General features: G+C 36.8%; 1 protein-coding gene across 14 annotated transcripts in view; it reads right to left on the bottom strand.

Moving 5' to 3' along the window:
• ACSL4 (acyl-CoA synthetase long chain family member 4) overlaps nt 1-11,717 on the bottom strand; it is a 66,595-nt gene that overhangs the window by 2,545 nt on the left and 52,333 nt on the right. For all 14 annotated transcript variants that reach the window (XM_068956918.1, XM_068956921.1, XM_068956914.1 and 11 more), the window contains 12 exons: nt 11,293-11,470; nt 9,489-9,598; nt 9,234-9,372; nt 7,695-7,845; nt 6,422-6,545; nt 5,557-5,628; nt 3,169-3,308; nt 2,539-2,711; nt 2,271-2,345; nt 1,882-2,073; nt 1,204-1,318; nt 302-459 (listed from right to left, as the gene is read on the bottom strand). In XM_068956918.1, coding sequence (XP_068813019.1) covers nt 302-459; nt 1,204-1,318; nt 1,882-2,073; nt 2,271-2,345; nt 2,539-2,711; nt 3,169-3,308; nt 5,557-5,628; nt 6,422-6,545; nt 7,695-7,845; nt 9,234-9,372; nt 9,489-9,598; nt 11,293-11,470 — 1,627 coding nt within the window. The remainder of the gene's footprint in view (nt 1-301; nt 460-1,203; nt 1,319-1,881; nt 2,074-2,270; nt 2,346-2,538; nt 2,712-3,168; nt 3,309-5,556; nt 5,629-6,421; nt 6,546-7,694; nt 7,846-9,233; nt 9,373-9,488; nt 9,599-11,292; nt 11,471-11,717) is intronic.

The raw sequence follows: 11,717 nt of genomic DNA, 5'->3' as shown, positions 1-11,717 counted from the left end.
ATGCCTTGCAATTTTCCTTCCAAATGGAGAATCCCATTGGATCTTACTTTAACTGCACTATACAAGCAACCTGGCTCTAGAAGTCAGTTTAAAAAAAAAAAAAAAAACAACCTCAGAATTTTTAGAAATTAAAAAAGGATGTCAGTTCGTGGGATCATAGGTGTAAATCTGATATGTTCTTTGCCTCTGATTAAATTGTGGCAGAGAGAAGCAACATGGAAAAGAAAGTGATGATAACTGAAATTCTTGTTGCTGGATAATCACCATGAAATTAGCTGGCACTGTATGCCATTTTACTTACTCTTGTTTGCCACTTCTTTAATCTCTCTCAGTATTTCAGCTTCCATTATAGGATTGTTACAAATATCTACCCAGGATCCACTGATGCCTTTCTGCTCAGCTAATGTTGTCAGCTTCTTCTGGTTAGGAACCACAAAACTGATCACGTAAGACTGGTCACTAGCACAGGACGGCAGAAGGAGGAAAGAAAAAAGTCAAAACAGGTTTCAATTTCAAAGAGTAAAATGCTTACTTGATGTTAGATATACAGTTCCATAGTCCTTTCAGAACCGCAGCTAGCCCCATTCCCCCCCCCCCCCCGCCAAAATCTTTCTTGTACCCTAGGTCTTCACAATCAGTAATTTATCAAAGGTGCTCCAAGTTGTTTTAAGTGATTGGCCTTCATCAACGACATATTTGGATGGGTACTCAGGTGAGGTTATGGCCTAATTTAGGTTCCCTGCTACATGCAGTATCTAGCTAGTTCTTTTCAGTTTCTTTCCACAAACAGGGTGTATAAGTGAGGAGGAAGGAAGAAAGGGAAGGGACTGGGCCTATTCCTAAAACTCATGGGAGAGCTTTGGATCAGGTGGAAAGTGCCCAGATTAACCTTTCTCTAGTGCTCTAACAGAAGGCCAAAATACATGCTTAATATAATTATACCTGTTTGGGAAGACGATGAACTGGAGTGAATTAGGATAGGGGAAATGCACAGGAAAGTTTAAGCCGTTTCTCCATTCTTCATGTTGTGGGGAATCTGGGAGCCTGTGCTACTTCAGAGAAGTTATTTTTAACTCATGCTCGGGTGGGGGGGGTTGTTCACTGGAAGCCATGGACAGCTGTAGTATATCACTGGCGAACAGGGTCAGAACCTATGTTTCAGACTTACCCTAAATTGACTTTCTAAATTAATACCGCTCTTACCTTTTGGCATAAGCACAGATATTGTCAATCAATGGACAGTTCTTCAGTGCTGCCTCTACTTTGCCCAGAGATACATACTCTCCTGCTTGTAGCTTTACCAAGTCTTTTTTACGATCTAGGAGTCAAAACAAACAAACCTCAACAACAACAAAAAGACTTGCTGCATTCATACTTTTGCATTTCCACAGACTCATTTGTAAAGCCACTCCATGCCATGTACTTTGCACAATGCTGTGCGAGAGTCTTAAGAGTTACAGCATCTTACTCAAATTATAAAGCAGTTACTAGTATGTACATATTCGGGAAACTTTTTTTTTATATATATAAAAGACCTCTGTAAGAAAGTTAGTAGTGTGCTACACGTCTTGTCACACAACTTGTATGAACGTGATGGGAGTTCTGATTCTTAAAATATGTAGTTAATACTGAAAATTGATCTTATGTTTATTTTTTTTCAAATTCCATGTGCTAAATTTATATAGTGATAATGTCACAGGAAACAGTGTAATTTCCAAAATTTCCCTGTAGCCATCAGAACTTTTGGGAACATCTTTTACACGGTGATTCTGCAAGCAGGTAACTAAGTTAGCCCTGGCAAAGCCAACAGGATTAAAAACGTGCTTATTATGCTTAGTCAAGATTTTGTAATGGATTGACATAGCAAAAATTGAGGCCAACCTATGATCTGCAGACATCCATCTGGATGAAATTCCCCTATATCGCCAGTACAAAACCATCTCTGGCCATTCTCATCAATGGAGAAATCTTCTGAGGTCTTCTCTTCGTTTTTAAAATATCCCATTGAGACATTAGGCCCGCCAATTACAATTTCTCCTCTAGGATTAGGCTTGTCTCTATTGGTATAGCCCCCTAAAAAAAAAAAAAAAAAGTTATTTTTGAAACATCTTATTGGCAGCAAAATATATGTTTTGAAAACTTTTGCTTGAAATTTGTGCACACACAAATTAATGACTGTTATAAAAGATAATGAACAATTACTTTCTACTGCACCCAGCTAAGCAGTACTAAATTAATTACTGTGAGGTCAAAAGATTTAACGCTCTCACCTTCTTGCCAGTCTCGCAATTTAATTTCACAACAAATAAGAGGCGCTCCAACTCTGCCAGTGCTGTAATCAGCAACTTAGGGAGAGAAAAACAAAGAAGAATAAAGAGATTTTTTCATATGAAATAGAAACACAAACCATAAAATAGGATGACAGCTTATCTCAAGTTACTTTATTGCGCTTAAGAACTACAACTATTCTGACTTTACCTTAGGGGGAAAAAATTTTTTTTTTTTTTATATATGTATTTCTAGAAACATTTTAACTACCTTCTGTAATTGTTCCAGCTCCGCATGTTTCTGTTAATCCATAGCCTTGGCCAACAGGACAGCAGAAACAGATGTTCATGAATCTTTGTGTCTGAGGTGAGAGTGGTGCTCCTCCAGAAAGCATCATACGGATATTCCCTCCTAGTAATGCCTTTACTTTTTTAAATAATAGTCTTGAAAAAAGGAAATATGTGTTTAAACGTCATTCATTCATTCACCTTATTTGGAGAGAAACCTTCCTCTTCCTCCTTATATAGGACACCTTAAAAATAACTTAATCATGCACAGATACTAATGGACAGCAGAGAAAAACAAAGTACATCTTGTATAACACTTGAAGATAGCAGAATTCCTTTAGTTTACCTAAATAAACAATCCAATTTTGATTACTAAAAAAAGTAATCCAATGAAAAAATAACTAGTCATCCGCTGCTCTGAAGATTAGTCATTCTTACTGGAAACAGGGAGTATATATTTAACAATAAGAGCTTGGATTATTTCAGTTTAGGCATTAGATCATATTTGCATGTTGGATTAGAATTATCTGATGTCAGATAGTTTATATGATTATTCTATTAGACTGTCTTAAACCACAACGAAAAATACATTTGGACCATGAATTATACTTACACGTTACAAAGAGGTGCATCATATCCCCTTTTGATTTGTTCCAATTTGTAGTCATAGCCTATCTTGAACAGGGTTCTCTGAATATAGTTCATCTCTTGAACTTTACTCATGACATTTTTATAAATTCTGTCCATTATTTCCTGCAAAATGTTAAAAAGGGCAAAGAAAATTATCACATGGAATCTCTATCGTGTAGAATTCTCTGTCAACAACAGCTACAAATTTTGGGTAACATGCTGTAGTGTAGTAAGGCTTACAGTGTTGATACGTTGCTTACATTACTAAGAACACTTTAACCTGTACTTAAAATATGATAAACTGATTTTCAAAAATCTTGAATTCAAATTTAGCTAAATCTCTTCACAAAAGGTTGGGCTATGCCATGGAAGATCAGTCACGCTTAGGAGTCCTGATGCTGTACTTTATCCATGGCGATTGGCAAGCACAAGGGAACGAGCTAAAAGATTTCGTTTCACCACTTCCTTTTCCAAGAGAAGTCTGTCTTTCAACTTTCAAAGCAACATGGTTGCAGTAATTCAGTTGCCTGACAGAAAAGCACAATTCCGTCACAGACGAGAAATAAGAGGACACAATCTTCATTTCAATTAAAACAATAAGTTTATAATCAGTGAATGATACAGAACTTAAAGGAGCCAATCCTTCAACTTCTATTAAATACTTAACATTGACTGATAAAGTATTTTATTTCATAGCATTGTGCTCTGTAATAATTGCATGCTTTGTAACAAGAGGCAAATTAGTGTATACTAGTTGAAAACAAAGCTATGAAAATTTAATATTTTGATCTCTTGATATTTCAGAATAAGTCAGTCTTAATAGAAACTGCCCTGATTAGTTTTTTGGAATATTTCCTCAAATCTTCATGATCTGGATTTACACAAACTAGAACTTTAAAAATAAACTGCATACTACTTTCAGGCTAGTTTAGCTACAGAATATCTATGTTTCTAAAGGACAAAATCTTAAAGACAAAGCAGGATTAACTGTAGCTTTTTGGAAGGACTGGTGACACAACAAGGTCTTTGGAATGAACGCCTAGAAGGAACCATTAACATCTATTACAGACTTCTGTTAGAATTAAATATTTAGAAATATTTGCCTTTGGATTCTATTATAATTATTTTCTATTTCATTCCTTATACATTCTAATAATAGTAGCAATGTTATTATCTGAAGATAAAAGTGGGGCCGTACTTCTAGGGACAAAAATACTAAGCCAGTTTTATTTATTAGACTAATTATAGGAAGTTACCTCTGCCTACAAATCTTCTTATACATTTTTCAGCTGCCTTGTATTTTAGGTTGTTGCTAGATAGTTTAGACAGATTTTCACTGATGACATGCAGATATCCCATCTCCTATACAGGAAATAACCAGGCTATATAGCCTGGAATTGTATACAGGAAATCTAAATCGGTCCTTCAAAGTTGTTACGTTAGACAGGTGTTGTTCATACTAGGGCTTTTTGAAGGTGTGTGTTTTTTGGGTTTTTTTCTCCCTTTTTTTGCTGTAGATTGTTGAACTCTAGGTCTTCTCTGCTATCAATTGAAAATGGACCACCTGTTTCAAGTACTTTTTCGTCTGTTAGCTTCTTTGTGATAAGTCTGTAGAGTCAAGACGTTTAAGGGTTTTTTCAAGATGTTTCAGCATTATCACTGTTCACGTTTCATGGTTAATTCATATAAAGTTGTCTGCATGGACTTTTTTCTTTGCACATCCAAAAAAACCGTAGTCCTTTTGAGAAGAGATTATGCCATATTTAAAACTTATTGTTTCTACTAGCAGTCCAGCATGCAGCTGATTTGAAGTTATTTTCCTCAGGAAATAAATTTAAGTGGTTAAGAACCCTAAGAAGAGTAGAGAGACTTTGGGCTAAGTTTTACTTTGCAATGAGGCAGCTGAGAGGGGGCACCCCAGCAACTACAGCCGCTCAGCTTAACTAGCTAAGCTTCCGTAACTCAGCCAGATGCTCGTTCCCTTAAAAGGAGCCATGGTAACCAAAGCTGCCCTACTTTCTCCTGTGCAAAAAGAACTTTCAGACTGTGCATACCCAACACTTTCTGTATCCGATTGTTGCATCAACAGTCTAGTAAAATGTCATTTATAAATTATTAATGGACATTTACAGTTTTGGATCAAAATGGGTCTTGGCTTTCATATATGTATATTCTTGTGCTCATGTCTGCAGCATCAGTATGCTGCCTTAAGCAGCAGTAACTACAATTTCTATATTCCACTTTCTTGCCTGCCTGTTAAAATGACAGTTTCTTACACAAGAAAAGAAACGCTAGTAAATGGATTTTGCTAGTACGTACAAAGTAGAAAGCACCGTTTTGCTAAACTCGTTGTCAGCTTTCCTATACTTACAGGCACGGCTGCCATCAGCGTGGGCTTTAGTACAGTACAGTCTCCTTTGCTTCCTTTCTTAATTTTACTTGACTGTAATACAGAAAAAATGTGACTTTATGAAACCAAAAACCATGCAGCTCTTCAGAAGAAGACTAAAAATAAAGAGGGAGATGAACTAATATGCAATTTCTGTAAATCTCCTCCCATGCCCCCAAAAAGCATTTCCCGCCTAATTTTTTTTTTTCATTGCAATGGGAGAAGTACCGATTAAAAACCAATTTCAACCAAAATACGAGATATTTTACAAGCTCAACCTGGTAAAGCAATTCCACTTTGTATATCTTTTTCTCTTATTTCCCCTGCAGTACTTGCTTTCTCCCCAGTTTTCCTCCCGCAGTTTCTTTTGTCTGATGTAAACTTTATACAAGCAAAACATGCAGAAGCCTTCTCTTCCAGATTAATTTGCTTTAATTTATAATAACTGTTAAACTGAAAAATGTAAAGAACTAAATAGAATATCTGCAGTAACTAAAGAACTAATAAAGTGAGTGTAAAAACTTAAAATCACTTTAAGCAGTCTTGCATTCAGTTAGTCTATTAATAGCTGTTGTTCATCCTGATGGTCCATTGGATGATGCTATAGCATTTATTAGTTTTTTTTCAATTTAAGTATCAAACACAAAAGATTTTAATAAAATGTTAGTATGATCTGCTGCTGTAGTTTCACCAGGAATGTTAATGTACATTTTAGAAACAATTATTTTATGAAAACACATGGACTTACTTGAACTGCACTATTTATATCAACGCTTCTTCGTTAAGAGAGGATAGCTGATCAAGAACATAGACTAGGAATGCTTAAGTTTGCTTAGTTTTCTCTTACCTGATCTGACAGTGTGAGTGGGGAAGAATATCCAATCCTGCAGCCATAAGTAACACAAGAAATTTCTGCTGTCAATTCTAATACGTGGGCCAGAGGCAAATAACCAATATAAGTATCCTTGGGCCTAGTAAAGGAAAGAATTGTCTGATTAATAGTGATACATAGGTGGACTAAAAATACTGTTCAAGAACTTGGTGTACTTAGTTACTACTTTTTGAAAGACTTAAATCACAAGTGGGATTTATTCTGCATCCAAGAAGGGTGTGATCACAAACTGTAGTCTGTAAACTAATGTAACTAAACTGAAATCAGTAAGTGTGAAAAGTGTGAATTCCAGGCTCTGCCTTGTTTTCTAGGAAACAACATTTCCCTGGTGTTTAACTGCCACTTCTCCTTGTCGGGGATTTTATCCCAGTTACCACATTAAGACTGAAGTCACTTTTTATTTTAAAACAGCAGTAATAAAATAGCAGTATCTCCTTCTAAAATAGAAGAGTAGAAAGAGACCTGGTCAGTGAAGTACTGAGGCTTATTCTAGGAAATACAGAGATTTCTCAGGAAGAAACTTAGATTTGTCAGTTAATAGAAACCTTCAGCATCAATTCAGAACTGCTTTTATAACCCACTACAAAAGGGCTAAAACATAGCTTTTTTTTTTAGCTATTATTACATCCTTCATGAATGCAATGACAAGGGCACATACACTTGTTCATGAAAAATTTCCTCAATACTAATAAGGGAGTTCGCAATTAGTTTTACTATCATACTATCAAAACAAAACGTATTACTTGGCTGCTCGCTTCAGTGCGGTATACTTGAGCAGGTGCTGCAGGATGTGTATTATGATCCATACAGCAATGCTCTCTCTAGATGAGCAGGAATGGTAGGCTTTGACTTACTTCCTAAAAATTATTCTGGGTGTCTCAAAACATGTACCAAGAAAAGCTCCCACATTTGATTAGATGTGCAATCTCCTTATCTGGTGACCTCTCTTGAAGCATAACTGGGAGTGCAGAATACATCACAGAATCACAGTTCAGGGTAATGGGAAAAAAAGGTAGAAAAAGCATATGAGACAAGAGCTAAAAGGGCATACTTTGCAAAGAACAGGGTGCGTTCACAACCACTGTGTTTTTCATACGAATTTAGGATTAGCAGTCGCCAAATAAAATGAAGAAATTTGATAAGAGCTGGTACCAGTAATAGGCTCTGTACAAACTGTTTTTAGTGTTGTTTTCCCTCTCCATATATGTGACAACTAAGTGTTTCTTACCCCAGCCCAGGTATTCTTTCACACTGTCCCGTCATTCCAGCTATCAAGTTTTTATGCATCATCATCACTCCTTTAGGTTTTCCAGTAGAGCCACTGGTGTACATTACTAAAGCCAAGTCTGTGGGAACAGGTCTGCTTGGCAGAACACTTACTACAAAATAAAAGAGAAAGATCATATTAATTCTTATAAACTTTCTAAATTGTTATTTCTGTAATTAACCAATATGAAAACTTCTGTAATCAACCAGTGTGGAACAAGTACTCCAGCAAGGGCGAGCACAATATGCTAAGTGGTCTGTGGTGGATGCAGAAGTCGGTGAGGAAGAGAATAGCAGTCGGTTCTTTTTTAAAGAGGGAGTGAGGGAACGCAGTAGGTTTCCTAAGGACTAAGTACTGAGATGCTTATGCAAGATAACACATAATCTGGACCATACTTTCACCATTATGTTTTATAGCTGACTAAAAGTTTCATAGAAAAAGCCTGGTGAAGATGGAGCAAACCTGTGAAAGGTAGTGAATGGGAGAAACGCTGTATTAGAGGGAAACAACAAAGTTTAAAAAAGCTGCACGTTAGCTTTCCCATCAGTTGTTCCAAAGCCTGCGTTACAGGGTTGAAAAGGTGTGTTTTTCTTTAATTTTCTTTTTTTCAAATTGAACCTTCCTCGATTAAGTTGCTAAATAGTGGAAAAGCAGTAAGTTTGTAATAGTTTATTTCTAGTTTTTATTTTAATCCTTTGACATTTATTCTGTCTACCCTTAGGATGAAAATCATTGGCTTTCATGACTTCCCTAACTAGGGAGGCAGCAGAAGTGTCTGACAGGAAGCATAGTTAGGGCGTTTCAATACAACCTTCAGGTTAGCTGCTGGTTTGTATCAAGCTGGTCAAAGATAAGTAGTTGCAATGAATATGCACTTCCCTGCATAAAGCTTTACCAGTTTAGCTCCTCTTTTTCAGGAGTGAGAAGATCTAGCGAAGTCCGGGGGGGGGGGGAAAATCAAGGTTGGTTGTTCCTTCCCTAAAGGAACTGTTCCTCTCCTACAATCACTCCTAGCTGCCTGAAGTAGCAAGGGAATAATGTAATGGTTATTCCTCTAGCCCAAGATGCTTTCTAGCCACAGGCTGGATCAGAAAACGTTTTTTCCAAGCAAACAAACAAAAAAAAACACAAGTGCTTTCCCCTTTTTCCTTAGGGCAAATAGTAAAAAATAAGAGAAAGAAAAAGTAAAAATAGCAGAAAAATAGAACGCTACACCAGATTCTACTTTACTTCCTAAAATAAAGGTGTATTTTTAGAGTTCAGTTATTCTGGTCATGTTTTATATGAGTTAAAAATAAGGTTTTATCTTGAAATACCTGAAACTTGAACAAAGTGACAGGACAATAAATAGGAATTAAACAAACATTTCTAGTTTTATGTTTATTTAAAGGAAACCATAGAGACCTGTGTGTTTTTTTCTCTCTTACCCAACTGTTTTAACCTGGCTCTGATTTCAGCATTATATCGCTTGATTAGTTCTCCAAGAAATGATTGACTTACAGTTTTCTGGTTTGGCTCCCAGCTCTTCTACTGTTTGCATACTATGAATCTCCATGTTTTCAGGGTATTCAGATTTATTGATAGTCTTCTTACCCACATAAATGATATGTTTAAGACAGGAGACTTCTGGCAGTGCAGTCTACAGAGCAAAAAGGAAACTTTTAGCACTGACTGCACTGTAACGTCGTTTGGTTGTTTGTGAACAGGTGAAACTGGTGCCAAAGTTACCTTAAGTCAAAGGTACTGTTACCTTACCTTAAGTTTGCTCTCAAGAAGTTCCACACTAGTGATCAGATATGATGCCCCACATTCATTGAGACCATAGGTTACTGCCTCTTCACCCAGCGTGGCATATAAAGTAACAACTGTTACATTAAAAGAGGGAGAACAAGAAATAAAAGTTAAAATCAAGGTAATACTAAATGCAAGCGTGTTTTGCTTTAGCTCATTAGAAAGCAATGTTTAAGAAAAAAAAACAAACAAAACCCCACAAAAACAGGCTTTATGAGAGCTTAATTAGGAAATAAAACAGCTTTTCATTTTGCTATATCAGAATTCTATGCAGCAAGAGACCTCTGGAATGAGGAGGACAGTTGTACAGAGGAAGAAAAGTCATCAGAACACCGCCAACAAAAAAAAGCCACTAAAACCCAACAAAAATGCACTAAAGCAGTTGTACAATAAGCAACTGAGAGCATCTGGTTCTTCCTCCGGGTTCTCTGCAGCCAGAGCTCTGGGGGAGAGGAGACGATGCTCTGAACACCGCAGGGCACCAGGCACTGGGTATAGCCTTGTACTTTAACAAGCAGCTCTTTCAGCAGCAGTGCCAGCTTATGCAGCCCCGCGTCAGCTACTTTGCTCATTCCAGTGCAATTATTGATGGGAGCATGGCAGAGAATCAGATTAACTTATCAGACCCTTTTTTTCGTGTTGCTAGATTATTTTGAACCCTGATCAGCTACAGTGATGCTCTAAGCGCCTCACAGGCACTGAGAAGTTCGCTCTTTCCAATCGTCTGTGTTTGAAGGGAAAGAAAAAGGAAAAAAAAAAAGCAAAGCTTCCTTTAGTACCGTACTGCTATCCCAAATTCTAACCCCCAAAATAACATTAAAGGAGACTAATATTCCTGTGAAATGGGGATCATTTGGAGGGCTGAAAAGAGAGTAATGCAATATAGCTGATGTTTTCTCCCGCTCCAAGTGTGAGGCTTAAGATCCAGTTAACCACCTCATCCTATTTCAATAGCAATGTCAACTTCTACGTTACTGCCATTTCGCACTCCCTCTGCATACTCTGTTGAATTGCCACCTCCTCACACAGTCCACTACTACTAATACTAGAAGAAAAAAGGCACACCTAGTGCAAACAAAAACGTAAGGAGGCAAAAAAAAAAAAAAAAGCTGTGGGTCATAGGGTGTTGTACGTGAAAGTGGCATGTAAGTACAGAGTAATCCGTCACCACTGCACCAAGAAGTTAGCATGCATCATCAGCTATGAGTTTTTGACTGCTTAATTTAAAATAAAAAAAGTCATACATACATTGTAATGAATATGAAGCCCTTAAAAGGTAACAAATCTTCCCTCAAACTAGCATACAATTTTTGATTATTCTAACGTTCTTCTCCTTTCCAAAAACTGCTTCTCGTTTCAGATGATACGGACAGTCATGATACAGACAGAAAATGCTATAAACACATTCCACAGTTTTGAGGGGGGGGGGGGGGGGCGAAGTGCAACTACTGACATCTTCAAAGTGTTTTAATGACCAATGAATTGTAATTTACTTTCCTGTCCATTCTAACATCTAAAATGCTGTTAAAAAAAAAAAAAAGCATAAAATTCTGATAAGCATTAGCAAGTTAATTTTAGGGACCTCTACTATGTATGAAATATACTGGCAATTTCAAAAAAAAAAAAAATCCAGCCTATCTACAGAGTAAGTTTATTAAATTCTTATACCATCAGTGACAGGACTGGCACATTCAAAATACTTAACAGCCAAGCCATGGCTGAGAAATGTTTCTAAAATATATTAAATGTAGACAAGTTCATCACTCACGAGGAAAGTTGTACTTGAAGCAGGCTAGTGCTGCAATCATCCATTCTGCTCGGGTCTCACAGAAGATAACGACAGTACTCCTTGGGGTTAGTCCCAGTGCAGCCAGTCCGCTCCCCAGGTGATTCACTTTCTGATTTACTTCTTCGTAGGATAACCATTTGTAAGTTCCTAAGATTAACTGGTGGAAAAAAAAAAATTTTTTTTGTGATGACAAGAAGCTGCTGGTAACGTGAGTTGGTGCAAAACATCAAAAGCACATGTTGCAATTCATTGAAATTAAAAAAAAAAAATCATTGGTTTCCATTTTTCTTGAAGTAAATAGTGCACGCTGTAGTGGGTTATTCTTGAAGTATTATCAAATGGATTTCTTTTTTTTTTTAATATCAAAATGAAAAAAAGATTAAGGAAGACCCCCTCCCCCTCAT

Source organism: Struthio camelus, chromosome 11 (genome assembly GCF_040807025.1).
Source record: "Struthio camelus isolate bStrCam1 chromosome 11, bStrCam1.hap1, whole genome shotgun sequence".
NCBI lineage: Eukaryota > Metazoa > Chordata > Aves > Struthioniformes > Struthionidae > Struthio > Struthio camelus.
The sequence above is the reverse complement of the archived record's forward strand: the minus strand, read 5'-3'. Positions and strand labels throughout refer to the sequence as shown.